Raw genomic sequence first — 19,418 nt, forward strand, 5'->3', positions numbered from 1 at the left:
CCCGGACCGGGTCCTCTCCCGCGCGCGGACGGAAAGCTCCCGAGCGCCTCCGAGCCCGCAGGGTGCCGGGCACCGGGCCAGCGGCCGGGGGAAGAGGAGCCGAGAAGGAGAAAGAGACGGGAGGGGGAGCGAGTAGCTCGCGGCAGAGGGAACAGCAGATTGCGCCCAGCCAATGGCAACGGCTGGACGAGGTGGCACCAAATTCCCTTCGGCCAATGACGCGCCAGATTCTACAGAAGCACATTAGCATTTCCCCGGGGGCAGGGGCAGGGGCAGGGGCCTGGGCTGCAGCGGCGGAGCCGCGGTGTGTCTGCAGTATCCTGTTTGTGCGTCTCCATCCCGCAGCACGCCTCAGCCCTGTCTCCTCCCCTCTCCCGCCCAGGCGGGTCTCCCACGGCGAGCCAACTCCGCGCACTTTGCCCCTTCTTGGCAGCGAATAAAAGGGGTCTGAGGAAATACGGGACATCCACTGCCAGCTCTAGCCTTTAAATACCCATCCCGGGTAGAGCCACGTACTGCAGATCGGATCCCGACACCGATCCCGCGCGCACCGCGCAGAGAGGGGTTCGGGGCGCAGCGCCGCGGGTCACCACGCAAACGCGGGCTCGGGAACCGAAGTCTACCCTCCGTTCCGGCCGTCCGGAACTCCGCTCTGCAGTCTCAGCCCCGGGAAAGTGATCCCCGCATCAGAGAGCCCAGATGCCGGCCCACTTGCTGCAAGAGGAGGTGAGCTCCAAGTAATTGCCCGCACACTGCGGGTTCACAGGCGCTGGGTGGACGAGAGCGTTGAGATCTCCGTGGACTGTATAGTCATCTTTTGCGAGTTGTACTGCCTTCAATTTGTTGGGAATGTGGATTGTAATTTGAGGACTTGGTTCCCCAACTTTTGTTTCTTCAGCTTTAAAGAAAAACCTGGTCGTGCCGGTACTTTGATGTCTATATATGCATGCGGGTTTTCCTTTGTGTGTTCTTAAGGGTGCGAGTGTTTTTCTCCTCCTTACTATCGCATCTTCACCTTGAGGTTCCACCACCTTCCACAATCTATCTGCACAGGTCCTGGGGGCTTCCCTCTCTTCCATCAGAGGTACCCCGGACTCTTCAGTTAACGTGGGCTTTGGGCGCAGGGTCTGTCCCTACGCCACCCTCCCTCCCTCCCCTCCCCCCCCCCCCATTAGAGTGAAATGGCAAGGGCTACGTGCACGTGTCCTCTTCTCCCTCCTGACTCTGCTTCCTCTCCCCTCCAGATCTCTAGCTCCTACACAACTACCACCACCATCACAGCGCCTCCCTCCAGGATTCTGCAGAATGGAGGGTGCAAGTTGGAGAAGCCTTCCCCATACTTGGAAGAAGACATCCGCCCTGAAATGAAAGATGACATCTACGACCCAAGCTACAAAGATCCCGAGGGCCCAAGGCCCAAGCTTCAGTATGTTTGGAGAAACATCATCCTTATGTCTCTGCTACACTTGGGAGCCCTCTATGGGATCATATTGGTTCCCACCTGCAAGGTCTACACCTGGATCTGGGGTAAGAGATTCCCTCGTCCTTCTGACCCAGTACCCTGGCTTCTCCCCACTCCTCTAATAAGGTAGATCTTGCATAGAGCAGAGGCAACAGCCCCTCCAGGCCCAGGTTTTCCCAGCCATGTCTCTTGGTGACTCAAGAATGGTGGGCTGAGCACGGAGCCTAGGGGGATCGGGATGCAGGAGTGACGATGCTGGGGGTCCTTTAATATGGGGGTTGGGGAGGGAGCCCTGAGACCGGGTGCTGCAGGCTTTGAAATGAGTTGACCTGGGCCAAAGAGTCAGGTCTCCCTGAAGGAGCATTTCTGTTTCAAGTCATTTGCTTGGCTGCCTGTCCTAGCCCTGCCGGCCACAAAAGGATCAAGGCCACAACCTGGGAGGCATGGGAACATGGGACTAGACCAGCAGCTTTAGAGGGAATATGCTGAGCACAGTCCTAGGAAAGCAAGAGAACCCGCTCAGGAAAAGAGTTAGTAGAAGAGGGAGGAACAGAGAAGAGGTTATCTACAAAATAATTTTGCCTTGGCCCTTGGCCCGACCAGGCTTCTTTGTTAAATAGACGAAGAAAGCTCCTGTATGAAGCAGGTCACACAGATGTTGCTGCGACTCCATGGACGTCTGCGGGGAACTGAGCATGCCACCAAATGAAAATGTTCTGAGAACGAAATATGACGGAGGAAATGTTTCATGTCCAGTGCCCATCTGGCATGCTCTGGCCCCTCTCTCTTGATGTCAGGAAGTCCCTCCTTGCCAGGGACAGCCAGGCCAGGCCAGAAAAGAGAACCCTGAGCAGCCCCAGCCTTGAGGCTGCTGCAGTGAGGGAGATGGTTTCCGGTTTGTCCCTAACCTGCCCTTAGCTCAGCTTTTTCAGGGATCCACGGGGATGGGCTGATGGCAGGGCCCTGCCCCCTGGATACACACATGTGCTTTGCAGGCATTTTCACCTCTGCCACCAAAAGCCTGACCTAGGAAGGGGAAAGGGAGAGCAGAGGGCTCCAGTGCCCCAGGGGCTCCACGTTGCCCCTCTCTGAGGGTAGTGAGCCAGAACTCCCCTCCAAAACACAACTTTAGGGTTTCCAGAGCAGTCTTGGGTGTGGGATGCCTGCCGACAGCTGCACTCTTGGCCGAGAGTTGTGTCGAAGGGCTGGTAGGCCAAGTTTTAGCTGATTCCCCTCCACGGACCTCTTGGTGTAAAGGTGGTGGGATCTGGTCCCTGAAGCTTTGTCTTGGGAAATCTTCTCAGTGCCACAGAGAAATGCAACTGGGTAGATCCCCTCTCTTTGGGATCTCAATTTTTCCAGATACAAAGTGGGACAAACAGGACTTTTTTGGGATTAGGAAGGTAGTGCTCTTTGGGTTACATGTGTGTCACTCCTGGGGCTGGCCGGGTGCAGGAAATCAGTTCATCTGCAGACCAGGAAGGGCCCTTATGCTTGGGAGGGGAGGGGACGTGTGTTCTGTACCCCTCTGAGAACCCAGCAGAACTTCAGCTGTAGTGTGAGAGGTCAAGAGCAGGTTTAAGGATCCCCCAGGGAGACTATGGATTCTTCTCTCCGCTCCTTCTTCCCAGTAGAGGATCTTCACAGGTAGTTTTGTCACCTAGCCCCCTCTAACCTCAGAACTCCCTGTAGGCCTCGTGAGGCCCGGAGCTTGGCCAGACAATTGCTGATTGCTCCTTGCCCTTGGCTGCTGGTGCAGGGGGAACAATGCTACCTTTTGGGGGCTCTGCCCATGGGTGTGTACTGTACTTTTGGACAGAGAAATATGGCACACAGAGACTGGATGGTGATTTACACACACACACACACACCCACCCCCGGGCCACGTGGTGGATGGCTTAGTTGATGGGATGACCAGCTGTATCTAGGAAGTCAGAACTTCTCTGTCTCAAGGAACAAGAGGGGTGAAGGGAGGGTCAGAGGGCCACCTTCAGAGTTTAGGAGCTTGGCTTCTCCTTTTGTTTTATCCCTAAGGACAGTGTTAAATTAGCAACTGGTAGTGATTCCAGGATTTCTCATGGTTCCGAGCGATTTTGAGAGCATCTCAGAAGAGCCCTTAGGGCTGAAGAGATACCTCGGCAATACTGGCCAAGGGGCAAAACTTCTCAAATCTTTCTTAGAGTCAAAGCTATGAGACTTTCCTTAGGCCGACGAGTTGGACATTCATGAAGAAATGAATCTCCAATGGACTTAAGGCTTTCTATTAGATAGGCTTTAGAGATACCGATAGAAAAAGGCACCAGAGTGTATGGGCTCTTTTCCCAATGCCCCTGTTAATACTAGCATCTTATGTGCTTTCTGAGTCAACTTGCCAGGTCCTCTGTGGCGTGCAAAAGCCCTAGCAGCTTCCTTGGTTCTGAGCTGAGTGCTTTTGCTTTCATGCCCAGAGCCATTTTTCTTCCTCATTGGTGACTGGTCGGCTGTGGCTCAACTGTCACTTTTTCAGATGCAGTTGCAGGCAGATACTATACATCTGGAAAGAACTCACCACATGGCTTAAAGCCAGCAAATCACCTGAAGCCCCAATCCCAGCCCAGAGAGACTATGGGTAGAGCTTTCACTGGGACAGACTCTGGCCCCATGGCTCTCCTCCAGATCCTGTAGGAGGAACAGGAGAGGGTGGAGGAAGATAGGACAGGGGAGGAAGGGGGTTATTTAGGAAACTGGTATCTATGGCTGGAGGAGAGCACAGGACAATTTGTTACAATGTGCAGTGTCTCCAACTGCAACTAAGTTCCGTGGCCACTGAGGATCTATTGTTTCTAGCCGTTTTCCTAGGAATGAAACATTGCCAACCGTCACCGCTCTACCAAGGCCTCAGCCCCTGCCTCCTAGAGCAGAGGAAGATGGGTATACCCAGAAACCCACTTTTCAGCTCGAGATTATATCTCTGTATAATCTAGAGATTATATCCTGCAGGCCTCCAGGAAGGCGGAAGATGGCTATACGCAGAAACCCACTTCCCAGGTGGAGATTATATCTCTGTATAATCTAGAGGTTATATCCTGCAGGCCTCCGGGAAGGTGAGGCAGGACAGTGTTGGGGTATCCCGCCCGTAGCTTGGAGGCCATCCCACCACTACCTAGAATTAGCCTTGCCAGAGGGAGCAGGGACTGACTGAGGCACATGGCAAAGGAGGGACACAGGAACCGTGGGGCTGTGGAGAGTACAGTATAGCCGGGACACAAACTGCTTGTTGACAGACAACTTGGTTTCGAGCCCCCTCAGCCTCTCACCGCGTACTGCAAAGTACACGTAACTGCAAAGTGAGGATATTAGATCCCATTCAAGGTATCCGATGAATCAGAGAGCATCAAAGCCTTGGCAAAGCTTCAGACACTGTGCAGATATGACTTATGTGCAGCGCGGGTTTTCCCCCGATATGGCCCCACTGCCTGCTAAAATATTGAAATGTTTTTATCCTAGTTGGTAAATAGCCACGGTTCAGAGCCCTGTGAGGGTCCTCTAGAACCCAGGGTCCCTTGAACTGGTTAATGCGTAGACCATACTGGCTGTCAAACATTTTAATACTACCCTTGCTTATAGGTCCTAAACTTTGCAGGAGTCGTCTGTGGTCCTTAAAACTTTGGAAAAGTTTAACTGAAGGTCAAAGGAAATGGGATCTGGGATAATGTCCTTCATGATGGAGAATGACAAGTGGCTGGGTGATAAGAGCCCTCTTCTCTGCCTGGCCTTTCTGAAGTGCCTGGGATTTGGCTCGTTCCAGAGGATGGGAGGTGATGGTAGTTTTCAGTTTGTAAAACGGAAGGGGCATGGGAGACCAAGGCATCCCTGGAGTTTAGGGTAAAACAGATCCTCACCCAAAGCCTAAAGAACACACGGACCAGTCTGGAGAAGTCATGTGAATGTCTTCCCGGATTAGTGACTACCCACACTGACTTCTCCCGGCAGGGTTCTTCTACTATGTGATCAGCGCCCTGGGCATAACAGCGGGAGCTCATCGCCTATGGAGTCACCGGACTTACAAAGCTCGGCTGCCCCTGCGGTTCTTCCTGATCATTGCCAACACGATGGCATTCCAGGTAAGAAGCTGGCTCTGCTCAGCCCTTTTCCCTCCACTCTTCTGATGGTCCAGGGACAGAACGGAGGAACTCAGTGCCTGGAGAGGAGCTACACCTGGACAGCACCTCAATTTCCTCTCCCCTTTAGGGTCACCTCCAGTGCAGGCCCAGTCCCTAAGTCCACATTGGAAAAGGGAGTAGGAGCTACACAGGAAATAGTCTCAGCATCATGGGATTATTTTCGATCCTAAGGTCCCTGTGTTGTCACACAGTCTTGGCTGTTGGGGGCCTTATCATAAGGGGCTGCAGTGCATAAGGAGCTGACCCTGTGTTCCTGGGCAGACACAGGACAATGAATTCGCCATTTCAGGCGAATATTTTAGGATTCCACCATAATGGGATTGAAGCTGATATTTCATAGACTCTTGGACTCTGTGTTCTCGGGTATATGAGCAAATACTTTGTAGCACTGATTATGTGCCTGACTATTCTACGCCCTTGACGTGGATTACCTCATGAAACCCTCACAACGATCTTAGAAGGTCGGTGTGATTACCCCCCTCTTACAGATGAGGAAATGGTGTCACTGACAAGTTAGGTAGACCAACATTTTGGTCCTATCTTGGGCTGCCAGTCTGGCTAAGTCAAATATTGAAGTTTGTTGAGGCAAAGAGTTCATGGCAGAGATAGAATACAGGGAACTGGGGAAAGGGAACTCCCAGTTATTAAGTGGAAGCAATGGACAAAAGATAGCCTGTGGTGCGGCGCTTAGCTTGGAGCAAGAGGAAAAAGGAAAGAAAGCAAACTGATCCTCTCCTTCATGGCAGCATCCCAGGTACTTGCCACAGTTGTATAATCATCTCTGTCACAGCACTGAAGGTTCCTGATGTTGTCTTTGTGGGGCAAAGGAAGAGATTCTGGCACATTCTTTAAGGGATGAAAAGAATCCTAGGGGAGCCCACAGGTCATTTGGAAATGGAGTCAAGATCGTGATTTCTTTGCCTGGCCATCGTCTATGTGGCAAGGCGTCAGAACGGAGCTCTCTGAAGCTTCATCCACCGACCGGGACCTGGGATGCAAGGCTGCCTCCCTCGTGATCTCCATGCCCAGGGGTTTGGTGCCCCGTGAGGACCTTTTCCAGCATTTTTCTTGCTTGAAGAATTGCAATGTGCTTTTCGAATGAAACTCTCTGAGCTCTGTGTGATCTGCCTCCGTTCTGTCCACCATATAACCTTCAAGAAGAAGCTAGTCCTGTTTGTGGTCCGGGGACTTTAAATTGCCCTTCCACCGAAGCTTCAGGGGCAAGCTGGGGCACAAGAGGAGGCAACTCCGTGACCCCTTTGATACCCCAACCCCTGGGCATTTTGTGAGGTGGAGCTGAGAGCCATGGGCTCTTAAAGTTGCCTATCCAGTGGAATTCCTCTAAGAGGGTATTTCTCATCAGGCCTACGTTCCTCTTCTCTGTCCCTCCAGAATGACGTGTTTGAATGGGCCCGAGATCACCGTGCTCACCACAAGTTTTCAGAAACAGATGCTGATCCTCACAATTCCCGGCGTGGCTTTTTCTTCTCTCATGTGGGTTGGCTGCTCGTACGCAAACACCCAGCCGTCAAAGAGAAGGGTGGTTTGCTAGACTTGTCTGACCTAAAAGCTGAGAAGCTGGTGATGTTCCAGAGAAGGTGAGTGAGGGGATAACGGGGCTGGGCATCTAGTGTTTGGGGAACCCCCTTTTTTCCCCTAGGGCTTATAAACCGAAGCTGAGTAATTCAGTGAGTTTGCACGTTCCGAATTTAACTTAAAACCCTCATACTTAACGGCCCACAGGCCCCTGCCCATGGACTGTTGTTCTTTCTCTCAGAGCTCTCTTAATTAAACCAATTAGAGTGAACAAATGCTTATTGGCCTAGGACATTCACAGATACAACGATGACTGTGTCACAATCCCTGCCTTCAAGGAGTTTGTAGCCTGTTGGGAAGTGGAGGGAGAGCCAAAGATCTGGGCAGCCATGACACATGCAAGATGTTTTCTATACCAATGAGGGGCCCAAAGGGGAGGGAGGTTGTGTAGTGGGGGGCATGGGGGAAGGGTTAATGCAGAAGATAGCTTTGGAATCCCCTGATGGATAGAGATTTTCACAGGTGTGTGTGGGAAGGGAAAGTACAAACACAAAGAAGAGAAGGAGCTAAAGCATGAAAGCACATTCCAGCCACAAAGTCCTTTTGCTTGAAGCACAGGGTGTGGTGGCAATAAGACTAGAAAGAGAGGCTGACGCTATTCTTGTAGAGCCTTAAAAGCAAAAGTAGGACTTAATTCAATAGGCAACGGGAAACCATTACAAGTTTTTTGAACAGCAATGTGGCATGACCGGAGGTGTTCTTTAGAAAGGTCACTCTCGGGATGGTCGAAAAAAAAAACCATTGAGTCAGAGAGCTGAGAAGCAGGACCACGAGTAAGGAGTTAACAGGGAGCCAGTTAACATGGCAGGAACGCAAAGTTTGATGCAGGGAATACTAATGATAGGAGAGTAGAGAACACTGGCCATTGAAGAGAGAAGCAGGAAACCAGTTCCCTAGAAATGTCAATGGCGTAGCCTACATTGGAGAGAGTGAAGAATGGCACGGAGCCTCCAGAGGGCCTGCGGGCGTCAAGGACGCTCTGTGCCTGGCTCAGGAAGGAGAGGAATGATTAGAGGGGTGGCCAGCAGGACGTGGAGGCAAGACACAGAGCACAGACTCTCAGAAACCATGGACAGGAAAGAGAAAGGAGCGTGCAAGGCAGGATGGAAAAACAGCCTGGGAAGGAGGACTGAGTTTATTAAGTTGGTAATTGGGACCTCACCTGTCTTACCAAGGTGATATTAGGCTACAGTCAAAAAGAACATCGGATGCAGACGCTGGAGACAAGCATTCCAACCCTTGCTCCACCGGTTCCTACTGGTGTGATCCTAGAAAAGTCAGTTCACCTGTCATTACCTCATTTTCTAACCCCGGAGACATTCTCAGAACGTTTCCCCACCCCGTTCCCTCTTGGCTTTGACTTCTGCTATGTTGTACCCCATAGAAGGAAAGAGCCCCACCGGTGACAGTGGGAAAATCAGGCAGATCTGGGAGTCCTCTCCCCTCTGACTCAGCGTATGGTCTCTCAATGTAGGTACTACAAACCCGGCATCCTGTTGATGTGCTTCATCCTGCCCACTCTTGTGCCCTGGTATTTCTGGGGTGAAACTTTTATACACAGCTTGTGCGTTGCCACTTTCTTGCGTTACGCCATTGTGCTCAATGCCACCTGGCTGGTGAACAGCGCTGCCCACCTCTACGGATATCGCCCTTATGACACCACCATTAGCCCCCGAGAGAATATCCTGGTTTCCCTGGGAGCTGTAGGTAAGTCAGCAGTCCGCAGCAAGACCCCTTCTAGTGGTCTGCCGGTTAGGGTGTTAGGCTAGGAGCCAGAAAAACCAGAGTAACCTGTTTTAGGACTTCTTTCTGTCTGGGATCCCACTGCAAAACTAAGGGTCAATATATTAGACAACTTTTCAGAGTCAGGCAACAGATTTTCTGTGGGAAGAAAAGGGTAAAAAAACAACAATGCACTTGATTTCACATTCCAGAACATTCCCAAATGCTATGTATAATGAGCCCCTTTGGGTTTTCCTTTTTCCAGTCACCTCTGGGCTGGATTGCAGGTCTTGCTTGGGGCAGGGAATGCATAAACGGGCCAACAGGATCATTTGGGTGGGCAGTAAGCCTAGGGTGTTATATGTAAACGTGCTGTATACAATGTAGACTAAGTCCTTGTAATTTAATTGCACCAACTTCTATTTTATCTTCTTGCTGTATTCAGGGAGGCCACATCTGAAGCATGTGCCACGCCTTATTCTTTGGTGATGCCAACATGAAGGGCATCAAAGCAATTGTTGGTGACCCTTTGCCACCACTCATCAGTCCTATCTCTTGCCCTTTATCTTTCTCTCTCCTGCTTCTCCTCTGTGCTAGGAACACACCTTCACCACAACGTGGCTTAGGGAACCATGAGTAAAGTGGTTAGTTTGATCACAAGTACCTGCTCACTGATCTAATGCTGACTATTCATGAATTTATTTCTATCATTCCAGTCAATAGCCAGAGGCTAAGACAACAGGCTTCTAACCATCTGACTCCCCCCGCTTTTTTTCCCCGTCACTGTTTTCAACTAAATATAGACCTTGACCGAGGCCTGGAATTTATTTTCCTGAAGCAGACCCCGTGACCTCTTCCTCACCAATGATCAGTGCTATTGGTCATCCGGTATATCTAGGCAACTTCACCGTTCCACATATTTGTGCCCACTGTGGCCTAACCTTCACTTTTTCGCTTTAAAACCTCCCATTAGATTCTCAATCCTCATCATCTTTACTATCCGTACTAGGGCGTTTTTTTCCCATCTCTTCGGAACTTTCATGCGCCTCCCGCGCCTCGCAGGCACCGTCTACCAGTGCGCCCGCTCATACTCTGAACCATGCTTGAAATCAGTCACCTAGGCGATGCAAGTCTGAGACTTTCACAGAAATGGAAGTTTCTGGAATGACACTTGTCCTCTCCTGGCGCTGGGTCTATGGCGAGCTTCCCCAACTGCAGCCTCTTGCTGAGCACGACTTCAGAGTGGCTGCCAGTATCTTACTTTGTCTCGGCTCTCATTCGTTTCTCCGACCTGTTGCACTCCTCCCTTTTCACCTCTGGCCTTTGTTCTCCTGGGGCTTATTTTTCTGCCATTCTAATCTTTTTTTTCTTGAGTTACCTCCCCCACAGTCACATGCTCTTTTTCTCTCTGCCAAAGCTGCCCTCCTCCCTTGAGCCTTGCTTGGGCTCTGTCTTGCTGCCCCAGTTGTAGAGTCCTCTCCCTGTTCCATCCATGGGCCTTCCTCTGTTTCTTGGCCTCTTGGCTATGTGTGTATCTGGTTTAGTTTTAAATCTGATAACCGGAGGCCTGGTTGGTGCTTGTACAGAGCCTTGGTACAAAACCATTTATGGAAATTGGTAATCTTGTCGGTACGTCCGGCCTTGTGGCGAGCCCAGCCTCCTACTCAGTTCACACTGTGGATAATCAGGTGTCACAGAGAGAGGACATACCTTGACTTGCCCTGGATGGTGTCATTTACTTTGCAGGACTTCCTTCACTTGCTTGTTATTAATATCATTACTGCTCTACTAGGGTTCTTTTATCTTCAAAGGGCTCAGAGTGTGCTCTTTTATTAGCCAGTCTTTCCCAGCTTTCTAAGGGTCAGTATTGTTACTGTTGAATACGATCCGGAAGGAAGAGTCCTGCCAGAGGTTGGAGGGCTCACTCTCTGCGGAGTTTCCAAAGCTTTACCTGTTCCCGAAATTCTCCTAAAACCGGAATTGCTTTGTTTTTCTTCTGTCCAGCAAAGTGACCTGCTCATCTCAGAATCTCAGAGGTTAGAGGGAATATCTAAGCATTTTAAGTCTTTTTCTTTTTAAGTTTATTTATTTATTTTGAGAGAGGGAGAGAGAGAGAGAGCAGGGGAGGAGCAGAGAGAGAGGGAGAGAGAAGGAGAGAAACAGAGAGAGAGAGTTCCACACAGGCTCCTCACTGTCAACGCAGAGCCCGACACAGGGCCTGATCCCACCAACGGTGAGATCCTGACCTGAGCCAAAGCCGAGAGTCGGTTGCTTAACCGACTGAGCCACCCGGGTGCCCCATAAGCATTTTAATTCTTACTCCCTCAGAGAGATTCTGTTTTATCAGCATCACCCTACACCAGGGTCAAAGCTCAAAGTACTAGAAGCCGGAACAGTCCATTGTAAACCAGTAGTGACTGAGGAAATTCGGGCCCCTGCACTGGGCCTTTTTTCTTCTGCCTTTGGGCTGTTACTGCCCAATTCTGTCAATATCTTCCCCCCTTCGAGGTGGCGCTAATGCCATGGCGAAAGGTGTGGTCCTTTGCTCATCTCTGTAAGAAGCACAGCGAAAGTCCTTCATTCTCGACCCTGTCCTCTCCCCACGCTGACACATGCACATGTCCACAAAGAGCCTGTAGCGGCTCAGACCAATATTTAGCGAGGCTCTGGAATCTTCCAATCTGAAATCCATTCCCAGCCATAGCAGTTTCTCTCTAGTTAGCTTATCCTCTGGGAGAAATTGCCGGTCCTTCTCTGACAAAGGCTCCTAGAAAGGCTTGGGGGATCAGGGCTCCCCAGCGCCTCTGAGGGAAACAATTGGGTTCAGAGGCGAAGAGCCTGGGTTCATTGGTTCATTCAGCAATAGCAAGTTTCTGAGGGGTTTGAGGCCCTCTGCTAGGCAACCAGCGCGCGGAGACCACGAAGACTGCAGCTCACAGCGTGGCCCCATAACTCTCATTGCTTCTGTTCCAGGGGAGGGCTTCCACAACTACCACCACGCCTTTCCCTATGACTACTCTGCCAGTGAGTACCGCTGGCACATCAACTTCACCACATTCTTCATCGACTGCATGGCTTTCCTCGGCCTGGCTTACGACCGGAAGAAAGTATCCAAGGCCGCTATCCTGGCCAGGGTTAAAAGAACTGGAGACGGAAGCTACAAGAGTGGCTGAGTTTTGGGTCCCTCGGGTTCCTTTTCCGAAAGCCAGCCGGGCAGAGGTTTAATGTTCTGTTTATTAACTACTGAATAATGCTACCAGGATGCTAAAGAGGATGACATTAACCCACTCCAGTACAGTATTCTTTTAAAATTGAAAGCCAACAACTCTGCCTTCACGACACTAAGCTGATATTCTTATTTTTGCTCTTCTCTTCCCTCTCTTCTAGTCCATCGTCATTTTCTTTGCTTTGTTCGTATCACTTCCCTTCCTCTCCTCGCTCGTTGCCTCCCAGGCAAGCAGCTCGTCATTCATTGGTGGGTGTCCAACTTCCAAAGCCTAGACAACCGTTCTGTAGCCCAGAGCTTGTGGGCTTTGCCCCACATAACTCTTTCCTTGAGCTGTCCTGAGACTCAGGATGGGTGGCTCACGCTAGAGCTAGGATAAAATCTTCTGGGAAGGCCCCCGTTAATTGTCTTCAGCCCAGGCTTTTGCGAGTTGGAATGGAAAATAACTTTATTGGGCACAAAGCTTCTAAAGCAGGTAAATTGTCAGGGGAGAGAGTTAGCGTGTATGGTATGATTGAGAAAAGTAAAGATGGGGTGAGGTGGGAATCAAGGCAAGAAGCTCCTGCTGTGATTGGACACACAGTCGCTTGCCTGGTGGGGACTTGGAGCCCCACCAGATGGCATGCCTCCTCTCTCTCCTGACTCTGAATGGGGAATGGGCCTAGAGCTTGGCAATGCAAAAGCAAATCTGAATGTCCCACTGTAGTTTAGTCTGAGGATAAAGAAGCATTTAGTTTGTAGTAAAAGTGGTCTCTGCTGGGGAAGGATTTTTTTTTTTTTTTTTTTTAATAACGACAAGATTTCTTATTCCATATGACAAGAAATCTTGAGGTTGCTTGTGTCCAGAATCGGTGAATCTAGCGGATCACGGAATCATCAAAATTCTTTCATCTTTCTGCTCTGCCATCTCCGGGACATTGGTCAGCTCCCATCATGGTAATAAGGTGGCTCAAGCGTTTCCAGACATCCAAAAGAGGAACATGTTTGTGGCCTAGTGGTGAGCACAGCCACCTTCCACGAAAGGAAGGATTTTAAGAGGTGGGGTTGGGTCCAACATAAAAATATACATACATACATCCTTTGCTTGGAATGTTAAAGTAATTTACTTAGAGTGTCTCCCTCTGCAAGAGGGATGCTTGAAAAAGAGGAGAAATGAGGTGGGTTGTCTGCTTTCCTCTCACTGCTGGACAGGAGATGGAGAGGTTCCGGGGCAAGGTCTGTTGGCAGTTCCTAAGAGATAACTTTACAAAAGAAGGGCTCTGAGAACACCTTGCCAGGGGATTCAGAAGGTTACTGAGTAAGTCATTGGATGTCCTAATTTGGAAGGTGGTTATACAAACAAGTTAAATGTTAGGTTCGTTCATGAATGCCAGTTTCTCCTTGGAATGAATAAAAAACTAGAAGGCTTCTCCCCTCAGTGTTGAACCATTTCATCCATTCCTTCTCTGTTAAAATTTTAGTCTAAAGTATAGGACTGCCTGGGCCGGGGGAAGGCGAGGTAGGAATCTCTTAACTACTGTGGTTATTGATTCCTGGCTCTACCCCAGCTGTCCATTTTCTCCTACAGGTTCTATCTCCTCCCTGCTGTTTTCTTCTTTCTCTGGGCAGGAAGCCTCTTTTGTAGATACTCAGAGGCAGTGATGGCTATTGCTCACCAGGAAGCTCCCCTTCCTGCCGACAGAATGCTCAGGGTCACTGAACCACTGTTTCTCTTTATAAAGTTGAGCTAGCTGCCACTCTCACTTGGCCTCCAGAGTCTCTCCATCTACACCTCTGGGCTCCCCTACCACACTGATGACTCAAGACAAAGCTGGCAAACCTTACCAGAAACATCCCTGGCTCAGGCACAGCTAGGCCAAATGCTCATGTGGTACCAGTGAGTCAGCCATAGGGCAAAAAAGGGTTTGTTTTTATCCTCCTCTGTCTGGATCAGAACACGAGAGAGCATGCTAGCTGCCCCCTGCTCTCTCAGTAAGCCTGCCCAGCCCGAGTCTGCTCCCAGTGGACAGTGCAATGCTTGTAGAAGTGGGAGGGAGCCTAGTCTTCACTGGGAAGCACAAGAAGCAAAGGGAAGTTCCAAAGTGCCTCACTCAAAAGGAGGCCCCGTTCCCTGGAGCCAGGGTGTACTGCAAAGCCGAGACTTGGGATCTGAGATGCCATGAACTTGGCTGAACAGCGTCTCTGTTCAGTAAACTAACCAGCATTCCCCACCACACAGCCTAGGGCAAACAGTAGTATAGGAGAGGTCTGAAAAAAAATCATCGGTGTTTTGAGAACCTTGGACTATTTCTGTCCCTGTACCTAAGTCATCAATGCAAAAGCCTGGCTGTACTCACTCTGTGAGAGATTGGAAATGTACGATACCAAATGTTCTGTGCACTGTTGAGCCCTAATAGTGGAAGGGAAGAGGGCCTTTCTTCCTGTATTCATCAAATAGACAGAGGCTACAGGGGTTAACCTGGACTAAAGGCATCCTTGTCTTTTGAGCTCTTCCTCTCAGTAGAAAAGAATCTACTGGAAGATCACCGTAGTTTAGATCTGCTGACCTGTGTACTTATCCCTTGGGTAGTTTTAATTCCACAGGTTATCAGATGCCTGCTTTATAAATTCTGATCAAAAACAAGTTTATCTTTCTATTCTAATTATGTCGCAGGGATCTGATCCATAGCATGACCTACACAAGGCTGGACAGGGTCCTCAAGCTGAGGGCCCCAGTGTATAGGAGAATGTGTGGGTAGAAGGGTGTCTGCTGAGTAAGGAACACTTTTTTCAAGATTCTAAAGCTGAGTTCAATTGACACATTAATGTCCCAGAAACTCAAGTCTGAATTTCTAACAGTCCTCGCTTTGTGGGTGTGCTGACAACTTATTTGGGTGCCTTACATCTTTTCTAATCAGTGTTGCATATGAGCCCTGCTCTCACTTCCTCTGTGGAGTTCCTTTGCACCTGAGAGCCTGCAAAAGTGGCTGGTAGAAAAGGGGGCCTGGCTGGAGAATTATCAGTATAGTTGTTTGCAGGATTCCCTTCTGGGCTTTATTTTGGAATCTTTTCTTAGGGCTATTTGTATTAAGTGCCCACATTTGATGGAGGGTGGAAGTAATTTGAATGTATTTGATTTATAATTTTTTTTTTTTAGATGAAAAGATGGTTGTAGCATTTAAAATGGAAACTTTTCCTCCTCGGTTTGCTAGTATCCTGAGTGTATTCGCTGTAAGTCTAGCTCAAATGGGTCAGCGTGAAAGGTTAAAGAAAACAAGATGTCAATGTTTCGCGGGTGGCTAAGGCCAGGGCCTCTCCTACCACTGTGCCACTGACTTGCTACGTGACCCTAGGCAAGTCACTTAACTATAATGTGCCTCAGTTTTCCTTCTGTTAAAATGGGATAATAATACTGACCTACCTCAAAGGGCAGTTTTGAGGTGTGACTAATGCTTTTTTTAAAGCATTTTGGGATCCTTCAGCAGAGGAATTCTTTTAAGTCCTGAGTATTTTTATAGTAGCAGTATCCACCATGAACTTGTGTCCACCATGAACCGTGGGTCCTGGATGCTATCATTAATCGATATGGTTCTCTCTGGGAGATTGAGTAAATCCATTGGATAAGTGGTGGATAACTAGCCAGACAACATTTGAGAATGCATAAACTCATTGCCATGGAAACGATACACAGGATACCTTTTCCTTGATTGGGTGGGATTTCCCCCTTTTTATGTGGGATAGTAGTTATTTGTGACCTAAGAATAATTTTGGAATAATTTCTATTAATATCAACTCTGAAGCTTAGTTGTACTGATCTGAAATTGTGTTTGTTCATAATAAAAGTGAAGTGAATCTGATTGTACTGTGTCTGGGTGATTTTTGGCTGTGATTCAAAGTTTCCTGGGACTTTAGTTTAGATCTGCTGACCCATACACTTATCGCTTGGGTAGTTTTAATTGATTACCACGCTGCCTATACCCTGTCCCTGTACCTTTAAGAGTAAAAAAGAAGTAGACGCTACACTGGTTGACTCACCCCAGTAACCCGCCCTGCCCTTCCTAAGGGTAACTTTAGGTTAAACTCGGCCTTGGCAGCAGGAAACCAGGAGTCTGTTGCCATTAAGTCAAACACATTTACACTAGCTGGCACTTTGGCCTGGGGAAATGCCAGGTCTCTTGCGTGTCACATGGTCACATGGACCCAAGACAGAGATACTCAGAGAGGAAGAGAACGACAGGAGAAGCATCTCTGGGAAAGCTGGTTTTCACCTTGCAACCTAGGCCGGGCAGTCCGGGTCATTCCTCCAAGAAAGGTGAGGAAATGTGGCCCTCCTGGGAATTAAGTGGCTTCCTGAACATGCTGATTAACGGAGGCAGGAAGAAAGGAAAAACAATCCAAGGCAAGGTTAGGAAACTCCCAGAATAGGGCTCTGTGATCTTAAGGTGGAAAAGCCTTTAGCCTTTACCACTTATCTGAGAATCCTCATGGAAAAGAGAATGTGGGCTTTCCCGCAGTTTGAAGAAGCTCCGTCTTCCCATAGGAGCCACCTTGACGACACCCAGGCTTCTACAAGTTCCCCAGAACCAGCTCCCCTTGCTTGTTACTGTAAGTTGCTTAGGATGGCAAGCCCTTAGGACAGGGTTACCCTTACTTAGGACGGGAAGCAAGATTCTCTCAGAGTAATTCTGAGCAGGCAAAATCAAGTCTATATTCACTGAGACCTTGCCAGACCTTAATAACTTAAGTGGATAGTGGCATTTTCTTCACCATATCTGGCTTTCCACCCCTTTCCCTTTAAAATGTTTAGGCTGGACTATTATTTCGGTTGTTCTATAATTGTTCTGTTCCTTCTAAGTATTGGCTTTGTTTCCCATTAACTGGCGTCCAATTAAAAAAGTTTGTCCTCAGTAAGCTCTGCTACCTTCTTTTCCTTTCCTCCTCTCTTCTACCTGGTTGTCCTAATTGAACGAGCTACTATGCTTCCTCCAGGCAATCTGTATTTTGCGTATTTGCTATTTCACCCTGTGGCAGTTTTCTGATTCCTATCTGCGAAAGTTCCAAGAAGGAAGAAAGGAAAGAAAGGAGAGAGCTCTTGGAGCTTGATCAATATGTTCAGTTGAGAGAACTGAATTCAAGATTGAGAGAGAAAAGGAATAAGTAATGAACTTAACTGTAAGGGTGAGTTGTAAATAATGAGCTCCTAGGGGGCAAGGTAATGAACTCTTCTTCTTGACATGTTAAGAGGTTAAGGCTCTAGTTAATAACCCAGATTTAACCATGGGACGAAGGATAAAGTAATAATGGAGAAGAACATGGAAATAAGGCTCCTGGTGTCCAATGAACAAGAATTTTCTCTCTCTTCTCTAGAGGAAGAACCAAGACAGTCCCTAAAAGTATTCACCGGGGCACAGAAAGAAAGAAAAGCATCCAGATTGGAAAGGAAGAAGTAAATCCATCTCTGTATGGAAATGACAGGATTTTGATTTTGTATATAAAAGAAGTCCTAAAGAATCCACACAGAAAAAAACTATTAGAACTAAAAAACAAATTCAGCAAGGTTGCGGAATACTAGATTGATACACAAAAATCAATTGTATTTCTATAAACTAGCAAAGAATAATACACAAGAAAAGAATTCCACTTATAACAGCGTCAAAAAGAATAAGATAAATAGAAATAAATCTAACGAAGCACACACATAAGAATGGTACAGTGTTAACTACAAAATGTTATTGAGAGAAATTAAAGAAGAGAAGCCCAACTGGCTCAGCCTGTAGAGCATGTGACTCTTGATCTCGGGGTTGTGAGTTTGAGCCCCACGTTGGGTGCAGAGATTACTTAGAAACAAAATCTTGAAAGAAAGAAGGAAGGAAAGAAAGAAAGAAATAAGAAAGACAGAAATTAAAGACCTAAATAAATGGAGAGAAATCTCTCATGTTCATGAAATGGAAGATGTAAGTTAGTCATACTCCCCAAATTTATCTGCAGAGTCAATGCAATTCGTATCAAAATTCCAATTGCCTTTTTAAACAGAAATTGACAAGCTTATCCTAAAATTCATATGGAAATTCAAGGGACCCAGAATAGTCCAAACAAGACAGTGTTAGTGCCAGCATAAGGACATCAATAGAATAGAATTGAGAGTATAGAAATAAACCCATATATTTATAGTCAACTGACTTTTGACAAAGATGCTTAGACAATTCAATGAGAAAGAATAGTTTTTTCAACAAATGGTGTTGGGACAGCTGGCTATCTACATGCAAAAGAATGTGGTTGACCTACTACCTCACATCATGTGTAAATATTAATTCAAAATGGATCAGCTAAAACCATAAAACTCTTAAGAGAAAACAAAAGTGTAAATCTCTATAACCTTGAATTAGGCAATGGTTTCTTAGATATGATACCAAAAGCCTAAATAACAATAAAAAACTAAATTGGACTTCATCAAAATTTAAAAATCTGTGCTTTGGGGGCGCCTGGGTGGCTCAGTCGGTTGAGCTTCCGACTCTGGCTCAGGTCATGATCTCACAGTCAGTGAGCTCGAGCCCCGCATCGGGCTCTGTACCGACAGCTCGGAGCCTGGAGCCTGCTTCAGATTCTGTGTCTCCCTCTCTCACTGACCCTCCCCTGTTCATGCTCTGTTTCTCTTTGTCTCAAAAATAAATAAACATTAAAAAATTTTTTTTATAAATAAATAAATAAATAAATAATCTGTGCTTTGAAGCGCCTGGCTGGCTCAGTCGGTGGAGCATGTACCTCTTGATCTTGGGGTTGTGGGTCTGAGTTCCACGTTGGGCGTGGAGCTTACTTAAAAACAAACAAACAAACCTCTTGCAACTTAACAATAAAAAGACAACCCAATTTTAAAATAGGCCAAGTATTTGAACAGACGTTTCTGCAAAGGAGATACACAGATGACCAATAAACTCACAAAAAGATGTTCAGTATTAGCTCTCAAGAAATGCCAATCAGAACCACAAAAAGATATATTCACACTCCCTAGGGTGGCTATCATGAAATAGACAGTTAATAGCAAGTGCTGATGAGGACACAGAAAAATTGGAATCTTCACTTATTGCTAGGGGGAAATCTAAAATTATGCAGCTGCTGTGGAAAACAGTTTGGCAGTCCCTCAAAAGGTTACAACATAGCTACTGTATGATCCAGCAACTTTGTGCTTAGGCGTCTGTACCCACGAGTATTGAAAACATATGTCCACACAAAAGCTTGTACTTGAAAGTTCATATCAGCATTACATACTACA

At 47.8% G+C, this 19,418-nt stretch overlaps 1 protein-coding gene across 1 annotated transcript; it reads left to right on the forward strand.

The window, feature by feature from the left end:
* The first annotated feature begins 317 nt into the window (after positions 1–317).
* Positions 318–16,005, forward strand: SCD (stearoyl-CoA desaturase). The gene is made up of 6 exons (XM_015063012.3): positions 318–726; positions 1,245–1,527; positions 5,435–5,565; positions 7,018–7,223; positions 8,696–8,928; positions 11,917–16,005. The coding sequence occupies exons 1-6, from the start codon at positions 700–702 to the stop codon at positions 12,114–12,116; spliced, it is 1,080 nt and encodes a 359-aa protein (XP_014918498.1). The 5' UTR covers positions 318–699; the 3' UTR covers positions 12,117–16,005.
* The last annotated feature ends 3,413 nt before the right edge of the window (positions 16,006–19,418 follow it).

The sequence above is a fragment of the Acinonyx jubatus genome, chromosome D2 (assembly GCF_027475565.1).
Source record: "Acinonyx jubatus isolate Ajub_Pintada_27869175 chromosome D2, VMU_Ajub_asm_v1.0, whole genome shotgun sequence".
Taxonomy (NCBI): Eukaryota; Metazoa; Chordata; class Mammalia; order Carnivora; family Felidae; genus Acinonyx; species Acinonyx jubatus.